The sequence below is a fragment of the Sorex fumeus genome, unplaced genomic scaffold (assembly GCF_029834395.1).
Source record: "Sorex fumeus unplaced genomic scaffold, SorFum_2.1 ptg000019l, whole genome shotgun sequence".
In the NCBI taxonomy this organism is placed as follows: domain Eukaryota; kingdom Metazoa; phylum Chordata; class Mammalia; order Eulipotyphla; family Soricidae; genus Sorex; species Sorex fumeus.
This window is the reverse complement of record NW_026606076.1, coordinates 39,660,449-39,680,357: the sequence shown is the minus strand read 5'-3', so window position 1 is coordinate 39,680,357 and position 19,909 is coordinate 39,660,449. Positions and strand designations below refer to the sequence as shown.

General features: G+C 43.1%; 2 protein-coding genes across 2 annotated transcripts; both read right to left on the bottom strand.

Annotated features, from left to right (window-relative positions):
* Positions 1 to 325: 325 nt before the first annotated feature.
* On the bottom strand, positions 326 to 1,255 carry LOC130022278 (olfactory receptor 7A10-like). The gene has a single exon (XM_056113027.1). The coding sequence runs from the start codon at positions 1,253 to 1,255 to the stop codon at positions 326 to 328; it is 930 nt and encodes a 309-aa protein (XP_055969002.1).
* Positions 1,256 to 11,726: 10,471 nt separating this feature from the next.
* On the bottom strand, positions 11,727 to 12,656 carry LOC130022359 (olfactory receptor 7A10-like). The gene has a single exon (XM_056113105.1). It carries the CDS (start codon positions 12,654 to 12,656, stop codon positions 11,727 to 11,729), a length of 930 nt encoding a protein of 309 aa, XP_055969080.1.
* Positions 12,657 to 19,909: the final 7,253 nt, after the last annotated feature.

The window sequence follows — 19,909 nt, the reverse complement described above, 5'->3', positions numbered from 1 at the left end:
GAGAGCCCGGCAAGCTACCAAGAGTATTCGATATGCCAAACACAGTAACAACAAAGTCTCCAATGGAGACGTTACTGGGCCCGCTTGAACAAATCGACGATCAACTGGAGGGCCTTTACAACTGTACTCTTGTTGTTTCACTAATAAATAAATAAATAAATAAATAATAACAATAAAAAAATAAAATTCAACTTTCATTTTGGTTTAACAGTCGCAGTCATTTGAGTCTCTTGTTTACTTTGTGATTTTAAAAATCATCATTCCTTTTTCTGAGGAGTTGAGTCCTGAAATGATGCAGTTCACCAATTCTAGGACAAGTGCTGTTTCATTGTTTCTTCCCAAGAAGACTTGTCAGAGCTCCTTTGATGTCTTTGTTCCTGAGGCTGTAAATGAAGGGGTTCAGCATGGGGGTGACCACCGTGTACATCACTGAGGCGATGGTAGTGCGCTGTGAATTCTCCGTCACAGCGGAGCTCAGGTACACGCCTACGACTGTGCCATAAAACAAGGAGACCACGGAGAGGTGAGATGCACAGGTGGAAAATGCTTTATACTTCCCCTGTGCTGAGGAGATCCTCTGTACAGAGGAAACGATCTTAACATAAGAGTAAAGGATACCAAAGGAGGGACCACCGGCCAGGAAAACAGCAAAAAAATACATCACAAAGTCATTAAGAAAAGTGTCAGAACAAGCTAGGTGGACCACTTGATTGAGCTCACAGAAAAAGTGAGGGATTTCCACACGTGCACAGAAGGACAGTGGCAAAACCATTGTGACTTCCAACAAGGAATGCAGGGCACTCATGTTCCAGGAAATACCAACCAACAGTGAACAGAGTCGGGGGTTCATGATGACCGTGTAATGCAGGGGATGGCAGATGGCCACATAGCGGTCATAGGCCATCACGGTCAGGAGAAAGTTGTCCAACACTCCAAAGAGGAGGAAAAAGTACATTTGGGCAAGGCAGCCCCCATAGGTGATGGTCTTGCTGTGTGTCTGGATGTTCACCAGCATCTTGGGGATGGTGGTGGAGATGAAGCAGATGTCCACAAAGGACAGGTTGGACAGAAAGAAGTACATGGGCTTGTGGAGGCGGGGGTCTGAGCTGACGGCCAGGATGATGAGAAGGTTGCCCAGCATGGTGATCAGGAACATGGACAGGAAAATTCCAAAGATAAGGGGCTCTAGTTCTGGTTCCTCTGAGAATTCTAGAAGAAGAAATTCTGTAATTCCTGTAAGATTTCCTGGTTCCATGTGCTGGATAAAACTGCAAGTTTTGAATTAAGATACATGATTACTTTCCAAAGTGGCAGACATGACATTGGAGTTTGGGGTGGGTTGGGGTGGTTGTTTGTTTCTGTTTTATTTTTAATATTTTCTTGTGGTCCGAAATATTTTCTTGGGTTGCAGGACTGTGAATGAAGAAAACTAAACAGACGTAACATAGAGAAATCTCTCAGCTCTAGTTTTCTCACTCTTGTAAGGTTCCCTGGGGACCGAATGGTGGATAACTGATGAAATAGTGACATTTCCAGAATCAAAAACCATTCTGTCCCCAGCACAGAGGACAGGGCTTATGGCCCATGTGGTGAGAGGAAGCCACCAGGCTGCACCCTGTGCTTTCTCATATTAACTTCCTAGAGATAAAAGAAGGCCAGGCCAAGCACACCAGTTCCACTGGTCTCTATTAATTTTCCTCCCCAAGACTACTTTAAAATCTTGCTTAGTCTCTCCCAAGGCCTGGCTCTACCCCAGCCTCGTCAGAGATTCATAGTATTATGCCCAGGAACACACCCCAGTAAATGTCTCCTATTTAGAAATTTTAAGACATCTACCCAATGGAATACTATGCAGCTGTTAGAAAAGATGAAATCATGAAATTTGCATGTAAGTAGATGGGGAATATAATGCAAAGTGAAATTAGAAAGAGAGGACAGACAGAGCATGACTGCATTCATTTGTGGAATATAAACTAACATAATATGAGACTACACCTAAGGACAGTAGAGATGAGGGCCAGCAGGATGGGTCCATGGTTTGGAAGTTGGCCTCATGTGCTGAGGAAAGGCAGTTGGGTTCCTTGGAATGAACCACTAAGTAAATGATGGCTGGAGGGATCGCTTGAGATGGGAGATATGTGTTGAAAGTAGACTAAGGACCAAACATGATGGCCTATTGGTATCTGCATTGCAAACCATAATGCCTAAAAGGAGAGAGTAAGAAGGAAGGTGCCTGCCACAGAGGCAGGAGGTGGGATGGGGTGGGGGTGGTGGGAAGGGTACTGGGGACATTGGTGGTGGAAAATGTGCACTGATGGAGGGAAGGGTGCTCAAACATTGGATGATTGAAATATAATCATGAAAGTTTGTAATTGTATCTCATGGCGATTCAATCAATCAATCAATCAATCAATCTATGAATAAATAAAAGCAACTAAAACAAAAAAATCTTGCTATTTCTTCAGTTTTACTCATCTCTGTCCCAGTGTCTGTATCTGGTGAAGTCTCCAACATATCAACTCTCAGCACTGTGATTCTCTGGAAGGATCACTGTCTTCTGGCCTGGTAGGATATTCTCTTTGCCTTGGAGAATATTCAGAAGAGCCCTATTCTCGACCTAACTTGTTGCAAGTTTGCAGCAAAAATATCCTTGGTAACAGTGTTTAGAGAAAATATTCCTCATATTAACTCAGTCTCACAACTAATTTTGATGGTTATATTTATAATTAAAAATGTTAGCCACACCTGGCAGTCCTCAGACTTACTCATGGGATCACTGTGCTCAGGGATCACTCCTACTGTCACTGACAAACCAGGTGGGGTGCTGGGGACCAAACCAAGAGTTGACCATGTGCAAAGCAGCACTCTACTTGCGGTACTAACTTGGACCCTATAATCTTTATAAATATAATGAAAGAGCCTCAAAATCTGTCCCTCCGTGACTTATTATAACCAACTACATAACCAACCAGCCTCACACTAGTGTCTCAAAGTCAAGTTCATATTGAGTTACAAGAATATTGGAAAAAGAATAATTCACATAGAAGCTCTAGTTTCATGTTCTTTGCAGATGCGTGATCTCAGACATGCAAGGAAAATAAAAAGTCATCTGTAGTCAATTGTTCAAGGAGAATGGCTTCTATGATGGTAGAATATCAGGCAGCTTTGAGAAACAGATCTAGTCCCAACAGACCAAAGGAAATCTAAGAATGATATTTGGCAATGATCAGTCTGGATAAGAACTTAGTGCTGAAAGTAGGTAAAGGGTTATACACGATAACCTTTCAGTATCTGTGTTGCACACCACAATGCCCAAAAGGGAGGCACAAAGAGAGAGAGAGAGAGAGAGAGAGAGAGTGAAAGAGAGAGAGAGAGAGTGAAAGAGAGAGAGATGCCTGTTAGTGGCTGTTACAGAGACAGGCTGATAGGTAGGGGTATGGTAGGAGGGAAGCCAGGGGCATTTGTGGAGGGAAATGTACACTGGTGATCAAACGGTGTTAGAACATTGTATGACTGAAACCCAACCAGGAACAGCTTCATGTATGTCACAGTGATTCAATTTTTAAAATGATAAAAAAAATTAAAAAAGAAATGTGAGAATGAATAGAGAGGTGAGAAGAAAATAGAAAATATATATGAAGGGTGATTAGTCTGAGGTATTTATATGGGTGAGCCTTCACTTTGTTTTTAAAGCAAGACTATCCCTCTGAGGAACAGTGAAGTGAATGATTAATTCTTTCAACTGAAACAAAATCCCCAACCTACAGTAAGAGGGTCCTAATTGACTCTTAAAAATAAGTGATGTTTTATACATCCTCCCTAATATACCTATACATGCATAAATTAGCTAAATGGACTCAAATAACATGAGAACTGTCATTCCTCTGAATAAATCTAAGAAAAACAGGAACAAAACCACCCTTCCCCCATCATAGTAAGCAAACAGCTAAAGAAACAGTTTTCATGACACTAGAAACGAGTCTCAAGTATGCAGATGTGTTTTGTCACACTGGAAACTAATCAATTAGAAAATAACTCTAATTAGCATATATTCCTTTCCACACATATATGCTTTTCTTCCCTACAAATATCTTCAAGAGCGGATTCCATGGTATAAAATTCTGTTGCTGCAAGTTCTATTCACACATTTTTTTGGTCTCAGTCTCTCATGCATAGGCAGTCATGTGCACTGTATCACAATAGGTAAAAGGTAAAGGCCCTCCCGTTGATCATCGATTTGCTCGAGCGGGCCCAGTAACGTCTCCATTGGAGACTTTGTTGTTACTGTGTCTGGCATATCGAATACTCTCACAATAATAATCAAAAAAAGTTTCCACAAGGTAGCCCCAGACATCAACTGCAATATTTACACATTTCCATTAATTTCAAAGATCCTTGGGCTTTACTTTTCCTGGAAAATGACAGCCCTCCATTTCCTCTTCTATTTTAACCTGTATAATTATCATGTAATTGCCAGGATTGACCCCTCTGTTGCATTTTAAATAACACTTACCTTTTGGTCATTAAAAATTATATATATACATATATACATATATTAAATATTCAACCCTAAAACATATGAACGTTGTTACCTGAGCTAGGCTGGCCATTCTTAGGTGGTCTCAGGCAAATGATCTTGCCTTTTCTTCTGTCAAACAAGCATCTGTAGAATCTACATGACATTTCAACTCATGTGGGTAGGATTTCTGAGCAATGCAGAATTCTTGGATCCTATTATGGAAACTTCTAGCTGAGTTCCATAAGTATCTCTGAGAGGGTCCCGGTTCCCCTTGCTGTCCTTGAGTCATCCCCTCAATAATTGAAGGAACGGGTGGCCTTGGGAAAGTGTACACAGCCACAGGACCTATGGAAATAGCAGGCAAATCCCAACAGTGGCCCAATGTTTATTAATGAGGCAACTGCTAGCAATTGTTTGTGAAAAGTTAAGAAATGTTTACCAGGGCTGGAGCGATAGCACAGCAGGTAGGACGTCTGCCTTGCACGCGGCCAACCCAGGTCCATTTCCAGCATCTCAAAGGGTTCCCCGAGCCAGGAGTAATTCCTGAGTGCAGAGCCAGGAGTAACCCCTGAGCATCACCAGGTGTGACCCAAAACATAAAAAGCAAAAAAACAAAACAAACAAGCAAACAAAAAAACAAACAAAGTAAAAAAAATGTTTATCACAATAACCCTGCAAAACTCATTGAATGACGCATTGTGAATGAAGTTTCACACCATTCTCAAGTGACCACCCTTAATGTTTGGACACATTTGTGAAGTGTTGGGTCTCAGAGAAACCATTTAAAATGGCACTGAGAGCATGGATGCTCTTTCACCGTTGGGGCTATTGGCTCTCTGTCCAGTTGAGACTGGTGGGGTCTGTCCTGTGACCTGAGATAAGGTCAGAGCATCCCCAGCCTCCACCCAGTGTCCTCCAGTCTTGCACCTAAACTATCTGTGGAAATTTCTCAATGTCTTCTAGGAACTAGCCAGGGAATGCGCTAGAGTTGTCCTTAATCATGAAAGCCTTGTTTTGGGATTTGGCCTCTTGACAAATTCTATAAATATTCTTAAAGCTCATCAAAGGCATAAAAAGCCACACCATGGACGATGATGAAGCATTGAAGTCAGGAATTGATGAGTCACTTACGATAGCGCATGAATCCCTGACTAATGGGTGAATCAACCAGCCCCGCTGTGAGTTAAGCTGATTGTGTAGAGGGACCCACATTCTGGGTGAAAGGTGGAAAAACAGCTTCCACGTTGAAACTCCACTTCCCCTCTTAGAACACTCAATATCTGTACCTCTCACAAGACCTCAGGAAGCAGCCCTGCTGGTCATTCTCTGTGACAGGTGACTTTCATTCCCCGCAGAGGCTGCCTGACAGCTGGACTCACCGATGTTGGGGTCTTCTCCAGGCCTCTGTCCAGCACGCTCACTCATCCAGCAAGGGGCCGCTGCTCAGGGTCCTGAGGACAGGGCCGAGCTTCCCTCCAGCTAAGGGGAGGGGTCCGAAGGAGAGAGCAAACCTTGCCACCGCCTCCTCCAAGGGAAGAGAAATAAGCACACGAGCACGGTGGGGGTCCTGTAAAGCAGATCCACTTTATTGAGGGACATCAAGCCTTTATGTAGGCTGGGGAGGGTGGTGGGTCAACACACCTGGGTACAATCGAAGAGGAAGCCTCTGAGTGCAAAGAGAGATTGCTTCCTGCAAGGTTGATGGTGGAGTCTAGAGTCCAGACCAGGCAGCAGGAAGGAGAGGAAGCTTTGCTCCACGGACACATTCAGGACTGCAAAAGCATCATCCATGCCCCCATGCATCCCCAGAGTGAACACCAGAGGGACCGGGCAGAGGAACATTTATTTATAGCCACTGTGTTGGCTCATTAGCCTGTTTCCTTTCTCACTCCAGCCCCTGAGAGCACTTGATCCCCAGGGGTCACTGGTGCACACAGGATGGAAATTTCCTGCAGGGGCTCAGGAGGCAGGAGAGCATGTTAGGACAGGTGTAACCAACTGCGTTTCCTTCTTCCTGAGCCCCTGACTCACTGAGGGTCATCACCCAGGACTGTCCCAGCCCTGATTGTCCCAGATTGCAATGTCTAAGAGTGGGACGAGGGTTTTAGATAAGGTCCCTGCATATTTAGTCCATCAGCACAGCACTGACACGACCCCCAGTTCGACAGAGATGGACCCCACAGTCCTTCACTCGGTGTCACTTTTGCCAGACCAAGGAGGAATTTTTCACATTTACATGAGGTACTGATAAATACCATTTTTAATTTGAAGAGATCTTTGTTTTTGTTTGTTTGGGGGTTTTGTTTTTGAATCACCCTGGTATCCAGTTACAAAGCTTTCATGATTGAGTTTCAGTCATACAGTGACTTCCTTCCTTCCATCCTTCCACCAGTGTACTTTTCCCACCACCAATGTCCCCAGTATCTCTCCCACACCCCCCACTGAAACCCACCCCCTAACTCTATGACAGACAATTTTCTTCTTACTCTCTCTCTACTTTGGGGCATTATGGTTTGAATACAGATACTGAGAGACCATTGTGTTTGATCCTTTATCCACTTTCAGCCGACATCTGGAGAGACATTTGTGTAAAAACAGAATTATATATAGAACATTCAATAAATGATTAAATGTTTGTCCTGATAGACTCAGGCCCTGGAATGTGTAAAAGTCTCTCGAGTAGAAGAGAGGTAGGCATCTGATCAAGGAATGTTGTTCTTCTACTTCTGATGATTGTTGGTTCGAAGCGATAAATGTTCTAAGTGCAGGTCAGCCCAGGCTCTGGCTCTGTGAGGCTGTGAGCCCCCCTGAATCCATGCTTTATCTCTATTTTACTTTTTCTGTCTCTTTTTGCTCCTGCTCCAGACCTTTTCATCAGGGGCCTGAGCAAAAGACATTTGCAACTGGCATAGGCAGGTGTTAGACAGAATGTGCATGATATTGTCTACTCAGAGTCTCTGAATACTTGAGAAAACCAGATAGTTCATTGTGAACAAGGCAAAGAATCACATTTGTAGACACTGCTGGGAGTTTGAAGCAAAAACAGGATCCTAATGAGATCAACACTATGACCTTGATACACACTGTCTGCACATCAGGAAGAATCGTGAATTCAGTGATATGCATAGAGATGTATATAATTCACTCCCTCGTGGAAAACTATAGTATCAAATTTTTATTATTTAAGAATTATAGGGGCTTCAAAAGTCCATGGCTTTCCTATATGCAAATAGTGAAAGAGAAGAAAAAGACATGAAGAAAACAATCCCATTCACAATTGTGCCCCAGAAAATCAAGTACCTAGGAATCACCTTAACTAAGGAAGTAAAGGACCTGTACAAAGAAAACTACAAAACTCTACTTCAGGAAATAAAAGAGGATACGAGGAAATGGAAAAATATCCCCTGTTCATGGATCGGGAGAATTAACATTGTCAAAATGGCAATACTTCCCAAAACACTGTATAAATTCAAAGCAATCCCTATTAGGATACCCATGACATTCTTCAAAGAATTGGAGCAAACACTCCTGAAATTCATATGGAACAATAAGCCCCCACGAATAGCTAAAGCAATTCTTGGGAAAAAGAAAATGGGAGAAATCAACCTCCCTAACTTCAAACTCTACTACAAGGCAGTAATAATTAAAACAGCATGGTACTGGAACAAAGGCAGAGCTGTAGACCAATGGAACAGGGTTGAATATACTGACGTCCCCCCCCCCCAAGTATACGAGCATCTAATCTTCGATAAGGGGGCAAGAAAAGTGAAGTGGAGCAGGGAAAGTCTCTTTAACAAATTATGCTGGCAAAACTGGACGGCTATATGCAAAAAAATGGGCTCAGATCTCTGCCTAACTCCATGTACAAAAGTAAGATCTAAGTGGATTAAAGACCTCAACATCAGACCGGAATCTATAAGATACATTGAGGAAAATGTTGGCAAAACCCTTCATGACATAGAAGCTAATAGTGTCTTCAAAGATGTCACACCGCTGGCCAAGCAAGTGAAAACAGAGATAGATAAATGGGACTATCTTAAACTAAGAAGCTTCTGCACCTCAAAAGAAACAGTGACCAAAATACAAAGACAGTCAACTGAATGGGAAAGGATATTCGCCAACTACACATCTGATAAGGGGTTAATTTCAAGGATATACAAAATACTGGTTCAACTCCACAAAAAGAAAACATTCAACCCCATCAAAAAATGGGGAGATGAAATGAATAGAAACTTTGACAAAGAAGAAATCCGAATGGCTAAAAGACACATGAGAAAATGTTCCACATCATTAATCATCAGGGAGATGCAGATCAAAACCACAATGAGGTATCACCTCACACCACAGAGACTGGCCCATATCCACAAGAACAAAAGCAACCGGTGCTGGCGCGGATGTGGTGAGAAAGGGACACTCCTTCACTGTTGGTGGGAATGCCGACTAGTTCAGCCCTTCTGGAAAACAGTATGGATGATTCTCAAAAAACTAGAAATTGAGCTCCCATTTGACCCAGCAATACCACTCCTGGGAATATATCCCAGAGAGGCAAAAAAGTATAGCTGAAGTGACATCTGCAATTGTCTGTTTATTGCAGCACTCTTTACAATAGCCAGAATCTGGAAAAAACCTGAGTGCCCGAGAACAGATGACTGGTTGAAGAAACTCTGGCACATTTACACAATGGAGTACTATGTAGTTGTTAGAAAAGGCGAAGTCATGAAGTTTACATACAAGTGGTACTACATGGAGAGTATCATGTTAAGCGAAATGACTCAGAAAGAAAGGGATAGACATAGAAAGATTGCATTCATCTGGGGAACATAAAGTAACAAAATAGGAAACTAACACCCAAGTATCGCAGAGATTAGTACCAGGAATTTTACTCAATGACCCGGAGGACAACCACACATGTTAGGGGAAGGGGAAGCTCAGAAAGAGAAGGGAACACCAAATAAAGGGTGTTGGGAGGATCCGCCCATGATGGGAGAGCATGCTGAGGGTAGACTGTCGACCAAGCATGATTGCCACTCAATGCTTCTTTTGCCGACCATGGCACTCAAAAGGAGAGAGAGGGAAATGCCCTGCCACAGAGGCAGGGTGGGATAGGGGCTGGGGGGGGAGGGGATGCTGGGATCCGAGGTGGTAGGAAATGTGCACTGGTGGAGGGATGGGTGTTTGATCATTGTATAATCGAAACCCAAGCACAAAAATGTGTAAGTCTACAACTGTACCTCATGGTGCCTCACTATTAAAAAATAAATTAAAAAAAAGAATTATAGGGTCTGGAGCAATAGCACAGCGGGTAGGGCGTCTGCCTTGCACACGGCCAACTCGGATTCAATTCCCAGCATCCCATATGGTCCCCTGAGCTCGGCCAGGAGTGATTCCTGAGTGCAGAGCCAGGAGTAACCCCTGTGCATCACCGGGTGTGACCCAAAAAGAAAAAAAATTATAAAAATGCTAAGTATATCCTTCCTTTTTCAGTTATATTACATCTTGTTATTAGTCCCATTTAGCAAGTGAGTATGTAGGTCTTTTATGAATAAAGTGTTCTTAAAAAAATTACATAAAGGCCTGAATTATAGGACAACAGGGAGGACACTTGCCTTGTAAGCAGCTGAACTGAGTTCAGTTTCCAGCTCTTTGAGCCCAACAAGAATAATTCTTTTTTTTCTTGCTTTTTTGGGTCACACCCAGCGATGGACAGAGGTTACTCCTGGCTCTGCTAGAGGGACCATATGGGATGCTGGGAATTGAACCCAGGTCGGCCACATGCAAGGCAAATGCCATACCCGCTGTACTTTCACTCCAGCCCCAGAATAATTTTGTTTTTTTCCTTTTTTAAATTTTTATCTATTTATTTATTTTTATTAGTGAGACACTATGAGGAACAGTTGTAGACTTACACATTTTTGTGCTTGGATTTCAATTAGACAATGATCAAATACCCAGCCCTCCACCAGTGCCCATTTCCCACCACCAGGGATCCCAGTATCCCTCCTCCCCCATCCCACCCTGCCTCTGTGGCAGGGCATTCCCTTTTGTTCTCTCTCTCTCCTTTTGAGTGTTGTGGTTTGCAAAAGAGGCAATGTCTGGCAATCATGTTTGGTCTATAGTCTACTTTCAGGATGCTTCTCCCATCCTGGGAGGATCCTCCCAACACCCTTTAATTGGTGCTCCCTTCTCTATCTGAGCTCCCTTTTCCCCTAGCATGTGTGGTTGGCCTCCAAGCCATGGAGCAAACCTCCTGGTACTAATCCCAGCCATTCTTGGGTGTTAGTTTCCTATTTTGCTACTTTATGTTCCCCAGATGAATGCAATCTTTCTATGTCTATCGCCCCAGAATAACTCTTGAGCCCAGTCGATTTGGTCCAAGACAATAAAGTTTTCATAAACCTGTAAAGAGAAGATAATTTTTTTAACGAAAGGATAGTCCAGAGGGAAAAAAAGTAATAAATCAAATGTCCACACTTGGTGTTTAAATAAAATTTTTTTATTATATGCCCAGATTTAAAAATGAATTAATGAAGAAGATGGAGTGATAGAGTAGGGAGTTTGCCTTCATGCAGCCAACTCAGGTTCGACTCCCAGCATCCCATATAGTCACCCGAGCACTTCCAGGAGTAATACTTGAGTGTAGAGCCAGGAGTAAACCCTGTGCATCGCTGGGTGTGACCCAAAAAGAAAAAAAAATGAACAAATGAAACTCAGTGACTTTCTCTGGCTCGTAATTTAAAACTTTTTATCTGGTTGAAATGTAGGCACCATTGATTGCCAAATCCTTCAACAATGGAATTAAGACATATTATGTCCCATCTCCAATATCATCATGAGTGTCAATATCCCTGACTGATGTCCCCAGATTCCTTCCCCAGTTCCTCGCCTCCTTAACAGGCATGTTTTTAATTTTATTTTTGTTTGGGGGAGACAAAGGCTATGTTTAAGGGTTACTCCTGACTCTAAATTCAGGAATCACTACTGGTGGTGCTCGGGAACCATATGGAATGTCGGGGATCGAACCCAGGTCAGCCACTGCAAAGCAAGTGATTGGACCCACTGTGCTATCTGTCCAGCCCCACATTATAACGTTCCATGAGTGTAGTTTGGGTTCCAAGCTTGGACTCTGATTTAAGAGATCACATTTTCTTATTCCCAGGATTTGACTACAAAAATGACACAATTCACCAACTCTAGGAAAAATGTCATTTCATTGTTTCTTCCTGAGGAGACTGGTCAGAGCCCCCTTGATGTCTTTGTTCCTCAGGCTATAGATGAAAGGGTTCAGCATGGGGGTGACCACCGTGTACATCACCGAGGCAATGGTAGTGTGCTGTGAGTTCTCCGACACAGTATTGCTCAGGTACACACCTAGGGAAGTGCCATAAAACAAGGAGACCACAGAGAGGTGAGACACACAGGTGGAAAATGCCTTATACTTCCCCTGAGCTGAGGAGATTCTGCGAACGGAGGAAATGATCTTAGAATAAGAATAAAGGATCCCAGTGAGGGGGCCAACCCCCAGGAGCACAATTGATGAATACATCACCAAGTCACTAAGAAATGTCTTAGAACAAGCTAGATGGACCACTTGATTAAGCTCACAGAAAAAGTGAGGGATTTCCACATGTTCACAGAAGGACAGTGACAATATCATGAGGATTTCTAACAAGGAATCCAGGGCACCAATGACCCAGGAAACCAGAAGCAACAGCCCACAGAGCCGGGGATTCATGATGACGGTGTAATGCAGGGGTTGGCAGATGGCCACATAGCGGTCATAGGCCATTATGGTCAACATAAGGATGTCCAATACTATAAAGAATATGAAAAAAAACACCTGGGTGAGGCAGCCCTCATAGCTGATGGCTTTGCTATGTGTCTGGATGTTTACCAGCATCTTGGGGACAGTGGTGGAGGTGAAGCAGATGTCTACAAAGGACAAGTTGGACAGGAAGAAGTACATGGGCGTGTGGAGGCGGGAGTCAGAGCTGACGGCCAGGATGATGAGCAGGTTCCCCAGCACAGTGATCAGGTACATAGACAAGAAAAGGTAAAAGATGAGGGGCTTCAGTTCTGGTTCTTCAGAAAGTCCTAGAAGAAGGAATTCTGTGATTTCTGTAACGTTTCCTGGTTCCATGTGGTGGAGAAACCTGCAAGTTTTATGTCAAGATATACAATTACTTTCCAAAGGGATAGGCATTATTTAGAGTGGTCTGTGTGTATGTTTTAATGTGTTGTGTGTGTGTGTATGTGTGTGTGTGTGCAGTCACATTGGGTTGCAGGACTGTGGACAAAGAAAGCTACATATATGAAAAACAGAGAAATTGTTAGCTCTGATTTCCTCATTCTCAGCACCATGATTCTCTGGTAAGATCACTTTCTTTTGGCCCGGAAGAATATTCAGAACTACCCTGATCTCTACTTATTCTGTTGGAGTCAAGTTCATATTGAGATACAAGAAACAGGAAAAGAAGAATTCATATAGAAACTCTAGTTTCATGTTCTTTGCAGATACATGTTCTCAGATATGCAAGGAAAATAAAAATTCATCTGTAGTCAAACGTCAAGTGGAATGGTTTCTATGATGGTAGAATATCAGTCAGCTTTGGGGAACAGATCTACTCTCAACAGACTAAAGGAAATCTACGAATGATAGTTGGAAGTGATCATCCTGGACAAGAACTGAGTGCTGAAAGTAAGTAAAGAGGTATACATAATAACTTTCAGTAAGGACATTGCAAGCCATAATGCCCAGTGGTGGGAAATGTACACTGATGGGGCCTGGAGCGATAGAGCAGCAGGTAGAATTTTTGCCTTGCCCACAGCTGACCCACGTTCGATGTCCAGCATTCCCCCCACACCCATCACGGCCAGTAGTGATTCCTGAGTGCATGAGCCAAGAGTAACCCCTGTGCCTTGCTAGGTGTGACCCAAAATGAAAAAAAATAAAGATACACTGTTAAAGAGATGGGTGTTAGAACATTGTACGACTGAAACCCAATCGAAACCCAATCATGAACAACTTTGCATATCTCATGGTGATTCAATTAAAAGAATAATATAAGATAAAAAAGATAAAAGGCCCTCCCGTTGATCGTCGATTTGCTCGAGCGGGCCCAGTAACGTGTCCATTGGAGACTTTGTTGTTACTGTGTCTGGTATATCCAATACTCTCGGTAGCTTGCCGGGCTCCCCGAGAGGGGCGGAGGAATCGAACTCGGGTCGGCCATGTTGGCCGCGTGCAAGGCGAACGCCCTACCCGCTGTGCTATTTAAAAAAAACTTTTTAAACAAATAAATGTAAGAATGAAGAGAGATGTAAGAAGAAATAGAAAATGTGTGTGAAGTTGATTATTCAGAGGCATTTATATGGTATTCGCTTGGATTTTATTATCACTTGGATTTGAAAGCAAGGATATCTCTCTGAAGAATTTTGAAGTGAATCATAAATTCTTTCAGCTAAAAATAATCCCCAAGATATACACAGAGTGAGAGGGTCTAATTGACTCTTTAAAATTAGTAAACCTTTAATTAAACTAGTAAATTAGTAAAACTAGTAAACTAAGTAAAGTAAAAAGTAAAGGCCCTCCTGTTGATCATCGATTTGCTCGAGCGGGCCCAGTAACGTGTCCATTGGAGACTTTGTTGTTACTGTGTTTGGCATATCGAATACGTCACAGGGAGCTTGCCAGGCTCTGCCGTGCGGGCAAGATACTCTCGGTAGCTTGCCGGGCTCTCCGAGAGGGGCGAAGGAATCAAACTCGGGTCGGCCATGTTGGCTGCATGTAAGGCAGACGCCCTACCCGCTGTGCTATCGCTCCAGCCCATAAGTAAATTAGTAAAACTCCCTAATAAAACTATACACGCATAAATTAGCCAAACTTACTAAATTAGTAGCACTATAGCACTGTCCTCCCATTGTTCATCTATTTGCTCAAGCCGGCACCAGTAACGTCTGTGAGACTTCCTGTTACTGTTTTTGGCATATCCAGTACGTCAGGGGTAGCTTGCCCGGCTTTGCAGTGCGGGCAGGATACTCTTGGCAGCTTGCCAGGCTCTCCAAGAGGGGCAGATAAATCAAACCCGGTTCAGCGCGTGCAAGGCAAACACCCTATCAGCTGTGTTATCACTCCAGCCCAACAGAATTCGTAACTTAGTAAAATTAGGAAACTAGTAAATCAGTAAAACTTCCTAATAAAACTGTACATGCATAAATCAGCTAAATGGAATCAAATAATTTGAGAACTATCATTGAATAAATCCATGAAAAACAGGAGCAAAAACTCCCTTCCCCCGTCAGAGTAGGCAAATGGCTCAAGAAGCAATTTACATGAAAACTAGACCAGAGTCTCAAGTATGCAGATATGTTTCATCGTACAGGAAGTGAATCAATTAAAAAAACCAATTAGCACATCCCATTGCTTGTATACTTTTGTTTCTCATAAATGTCTTGATGAGTGGATACCATGGTGTGAACTGTCTGTTGTTGCAGATCTATTCACACATCGCTTAGTTTGGTTCTTTCTCATGTAGAAACTGTCAAGTACACTGTATGTAATAATCACTGGATAGCTCCAGACATCAAATGTCATATTTACACGCTTTCTTTTTTTAATAGAATCACTGTGAGATATAGTTACAAAACTTTCAAGTTTGAGTTTCAGTCATACAATGACCGAACACCCATCTCTCCACAAGTGTGCATTCTACAACACGCCCACCTTTCCAGCCCTTCTCCTGCCTCTATGTCAGACAATTTCCCCCATAGTCTCTCTCTCTCTCTACTTATGGGCATTATGGTTTGCAATACAGATACTGAGAAGCTGTCACCTGTGGTCTTTTATCTACTTTCAGCACACATCTCCCATCCCGAATGATTCCTCCAACCGTCATTGACTTAGTGATCCCTTCTCTATTCTAGCTGCCTTCTCCCCCAGCTCATGATACATTTCCGTTAAATTCCAAGATCTTTGGACTTCATGATACTCTTCCGTTCCCTCTTTCACTTTACCCTTTATATTATTATCATGCAATTGCCAAGAATGACCACTGTATTGCCTTTTAAATAATCACTTACCTTTTGGTCATTAAAAAATAATATATATTTAATATTCAACTCTAAAACACACAGACTCTGCTATCCAATCCAGGTTGGTCATTCTTAGGTGGCCTGAGGTACATGTTCTTGCTTTGCCTTCTGTCAAACAAGCATCTAGAGACCCTCCGTGACATTTCAACTCATCTGGGTAGAATTTCTGAGCCATGCAGAATTCTTGGATTCTATCATAGAACCTTCCAGCTGAGTTGTTAAGTATCTCTGAGTGAGTCTCAGGCTCCCTTCGCTTGTTCTCAGACAATATCCCCAGTAACTGAAAGAGCAGGTGGCCACAGGAAAGTATGTGGAGCCGGGGCTGAAGAGATAGTACAGTGGATAAAATGTTTGTCTTGAATACAGCCCATCCGAGTTCAACCCCTGGCATCCCATATGATCCCCCAAGCACTGCCAGGAGTAATTCCTGAGTGCTGAACCAGAAAGTAATCCCTGAGCATCCCTGGATGTGGCCCAAAAAAGCAAAAGAAAGAAAGATAGAAAGAAAGAAAGAAAGAAAGAAAGAAAGAAAGAGAGAAAGGAAGGAAGAGAAAGAAAGAAAGAAAGAAAGAGAGAGAAAGGAAGGAAGAGAAAGAAAGAAAGAAAGAAAGAAAGAAAGAAAGAAAGAAAGAAAGAGAGAGAGAAAGAAAGAAAGAGAGAGAGAGAAAGCAAGGAAGAGAAAGAAAGAAAGAAAGAGAGAGAGAAAGGAAGGAAGAGAAAGAAAGAAAGAAAGAAAGAAAGAAAGGAGAAAAGAAAAAAAAGAAAGTATGCGTAGCCTGCAGGGCCTTGGAAACAGCAGGCAACTCCAAACAGGGACCCAACGTTTATTAATGATAGCTTTGTGAGCAACCTTTAGTGTAAAGTGAAGAAATCTTAATGACAATAGGCAACCTGCAAAACCCTTTGAATGACGCCTTGTGAAAGGATTTTCACACCACTATCAGGGGCCCCCCTAACTGTTGGGACCGAGTTGTGAAGTGCTGAGTGTTGGAGAAACCATTTGAAGATGGCACTGAGAGCATGGATGCTCTTTCACTCTGGGGCTATTGACTCTCTGTCCAAATCACACTCTGGTGGCTTCTGTCGTGTGACCTGTGACCTGTCCAGAGCATCCTCAGACCCCATTCGGTCTGCTCCAGTATTGCCGATAAAATATCGGTGGAAATTTCTCAGAATTTTCTAGGAAACATATTCATCCAAGGTAGAAACTAGATCTCTTCATAATATATATATATATATATATATATATATATTTGTTTTTGTTTTATTAGTGAAACATCATGACGGACAGTTGTATACTTAGAAGTTGTTGTGCTTGGGTTTCAGTTATACAATGATCGAGTACCCATCCCATCACCAGTGCCCATTCTCCACCCCCACCAATCCCAGTATCCCTCCCACCCCCCCATCCCCCATCCTACCCTGCCTCTGTGGCAAGGCACTCCCTTTTGTTCTCTCCTTTTGGGTGCTGTGGTCTGCAGAATAGACATTGGTTGGCAATCATGTTCGGTCTATAGTCTACTTTCAGCATGCATCTCCCATCCTGGGCAGATCTTCCCAGCACCCTTTATTTGGTGCTCCCTTCTCTATCTGAGCTGCCTTTACCCCTAGATTGTGCGGCTGGCCTCTAAGCCATGGGGTGAACAACCTGGTATTTATCACAGCTGTACTTGGGTGTTAGTCTCTTATTTTGTTACTTTGACTTGGGCTGGAGCGAAAACACAGCGGTAGGGCATTTGCCTTGCATGCAGCCAACATCGCCGACCCGAGTTCGATTCCTCTGCCCCTCTCGGAGAGCCCGGCAAGCTACCAAGAATATCTCACCCACACGGCAGAGCCTGTCAAGCTACCCGTGACGTATTCGATATGCCAAACACAGTAACAACAGGTCTCATGATGGAGACGTTACTGGGCCCGCTTGAGCAAATCGATGAACAACGGGAGGACAGTGACAGTGACAGTGACTTGGTATATTTCCTAATTCTGTAATGCTTTTGAAGGCCCATCAAAGTTATATATTGTTGCCACACTCTGAACTATCATAAAGAATCTTAGAAATAGATGAGAAGTTATGAATTGATTCCTGGGCGAAACAATCAGCCCAGTGTAGAGCAAGGCTCACACTTTAGAGGGAACCTCATTCTGAATGACAAGGAAAGAGAGAAAATGTGGACAAGAAGCTGCCACATTGAACCTCTACTTCCCCTCCTAGAACACGCGTTATCTGTATCTCTCACGAGACCTCAGGGGAGCAGCCTTGCTGGTCATTCTCTGTGACAGATGTCTTTCATTCTCTGCAGAGGCTGCCTGACAGCTGGACTCACCTGGGTGCAATCCAAGAGGAAACCTCTGAGTGCAAACAGATTCCTCCCTGCAAGGTTGATGGTGGAGTCTGGAGTTCAGACAAGGCAGCAGGAAGGAGAGGAAGCTTCGCTCCACCAACACATTCAGGACTGCAAAAGCATCATCCACACCCCGTGCATCCCCAGAGTGAACATGCAGAGGGACCAGGCAAAGGCATATTTACAGCTGCTGTGTTGGCTCATTAGCCTGTTTCCTTTCTCACTCCAGCCTCTGAGAGCACTTGATCCCCAGGGGTCACTGGTGCACACAGGATGGAAATTTCCGCGGCAGCAGAGCATGTTAGGATAGGTGTAACCAACTGCGTTTCCTCCTTCCTGAGCCCCTGACTCACTGAGGGGTCATCTTCCAGGACTGTCCCAGCATTGATTGTCCCAGATTGCAATGTCTAAGGGTGGACGTGGGTTTTAGATAAGGTCCCTGCATATTTAGTCCATCAGCACAGCACTGACACGACCCCCCAGATTGCCAGAGATGGACCCTACAGTCCTTCACTCGGTGTCACTTTCGCCAGACCAAGGAGGAATTTTTCACATTTCGATTCCTCTGCCCCTCTCGAGGGGCGCGGAAAGCTACTGAGAGTATCTTGCCCCCATGATGTATTCCATTTGCCAAACACAGTAACAACAAGTCTCACAATGGAGACGTTACTGGGCCCGCTCGAACAAATCAATGAACAATGGGAGGACAGTGCTACAGTGCTACATAAGACATTAATAAATGCCACTTTATCCCAACTACTTTAATTTGGAGAGATCTCTGTTTCTGTTTATTTGTTTGTTTTTGGTTTTTGTTTTTGAATCACCCTAGGATACAGTTACAAAGCTTTCAATGTTTGAGTTTCAGTCATACAATGATTGAACACCCATCCCTCTACCAGAGTACATTTCCCACCACCAATGTCCCCAGTATCTCTCTCCCTATCCCCCACCAGACCCTACCCCCTGCCTCTATGGCAGATAATTTCCTTTTCACTTTCTCTATACTTTGGGGCATTATGGTTTGAATACAGATACTGAGAGGCCATTGTGTTTAATCTTTTATCCATTTTCAGCACACATCTGGAGAGACCTTTATGTAAAAACAGAATTATATATAGAATATTCAATAAATGATGAAATGTTTGTCTTGATAGATCAGGCCCTTGAATGTGTAAAAGTTTCTCCAGAAGAAAGGTAGGTATTTAATCAAGGAATTTTGTTCTTCTTCTGGTGATTATTGATTTGAAGATAATCATTGTAAGTGCAGGTCATCCCAGGCTCTGGCTCTGTGAGGCTGTGAGCCCCCCTGAATCCATGCTTTATCTCTCTCTTATTTTTTGGTCTCTTTTTGCTCCTGCTCCAGACCTTTTCATCAGGGGCCAGTCCTGGGCAAAAGACATTTGCAGCTAGCATAAGCAGGTGTTAGACAGAATTTGCATGATATTGTTTACTCAGAATCCCTGAATTCATGAGAAAAGCAGAGAGTGCATTGTGAACAAGGCAAAGAATCACATTTGTAGACAGTGCTGGGAGTTCGATGTAAAAACAGGGTCCTGATGAGATCAACACTATGACCTTGATACATACTGTCTACACATCAGGCCCTCCCGATGATCGTCGATTTGCTCAAGCGGGCCCAGTAACGTCTCCATTGGAGACTTTGTTGTTACTGTGTTTGGCGTATCTAATACTCTCGGTAGCTTGCCGGGAAGAATCATGAATTCAGTGATATGCATAGAGATATATATATAATGCTCCCCATGGAAAAATATGGTATCAAATTTTTATTATTTAAGAATTATAAAATGCTCAGTATATCATTTCTTCTTCAGTTATATTACACCTTGCTATTAGTCCCATTTAGCAAGTGAGTATATAGATATTTTATGAGAAAAGGATTCTTAGAAATTCACGTAAGGGCAGAATCTTCCGACCCCATGCCAGGCTGTCTTCACTGGGA

Bases quoted from the DNA above. Each gene is read 5' to 3' on its own strand.
- LOC130022278 (XM_056113027.1), bottom strand. From the start codon at position 1,255: ATGGAACCAGGAAATCTTACAGGAATTACAGAATTTCTTCTTCTAGAA.
- LOC130022359 (XM_056113105.1), bottom strand. From the start codon at position 12,656: ATGGAACCAGGAAACGTTACAGAAATCACAGAATTCCTTCTTCTAGGA.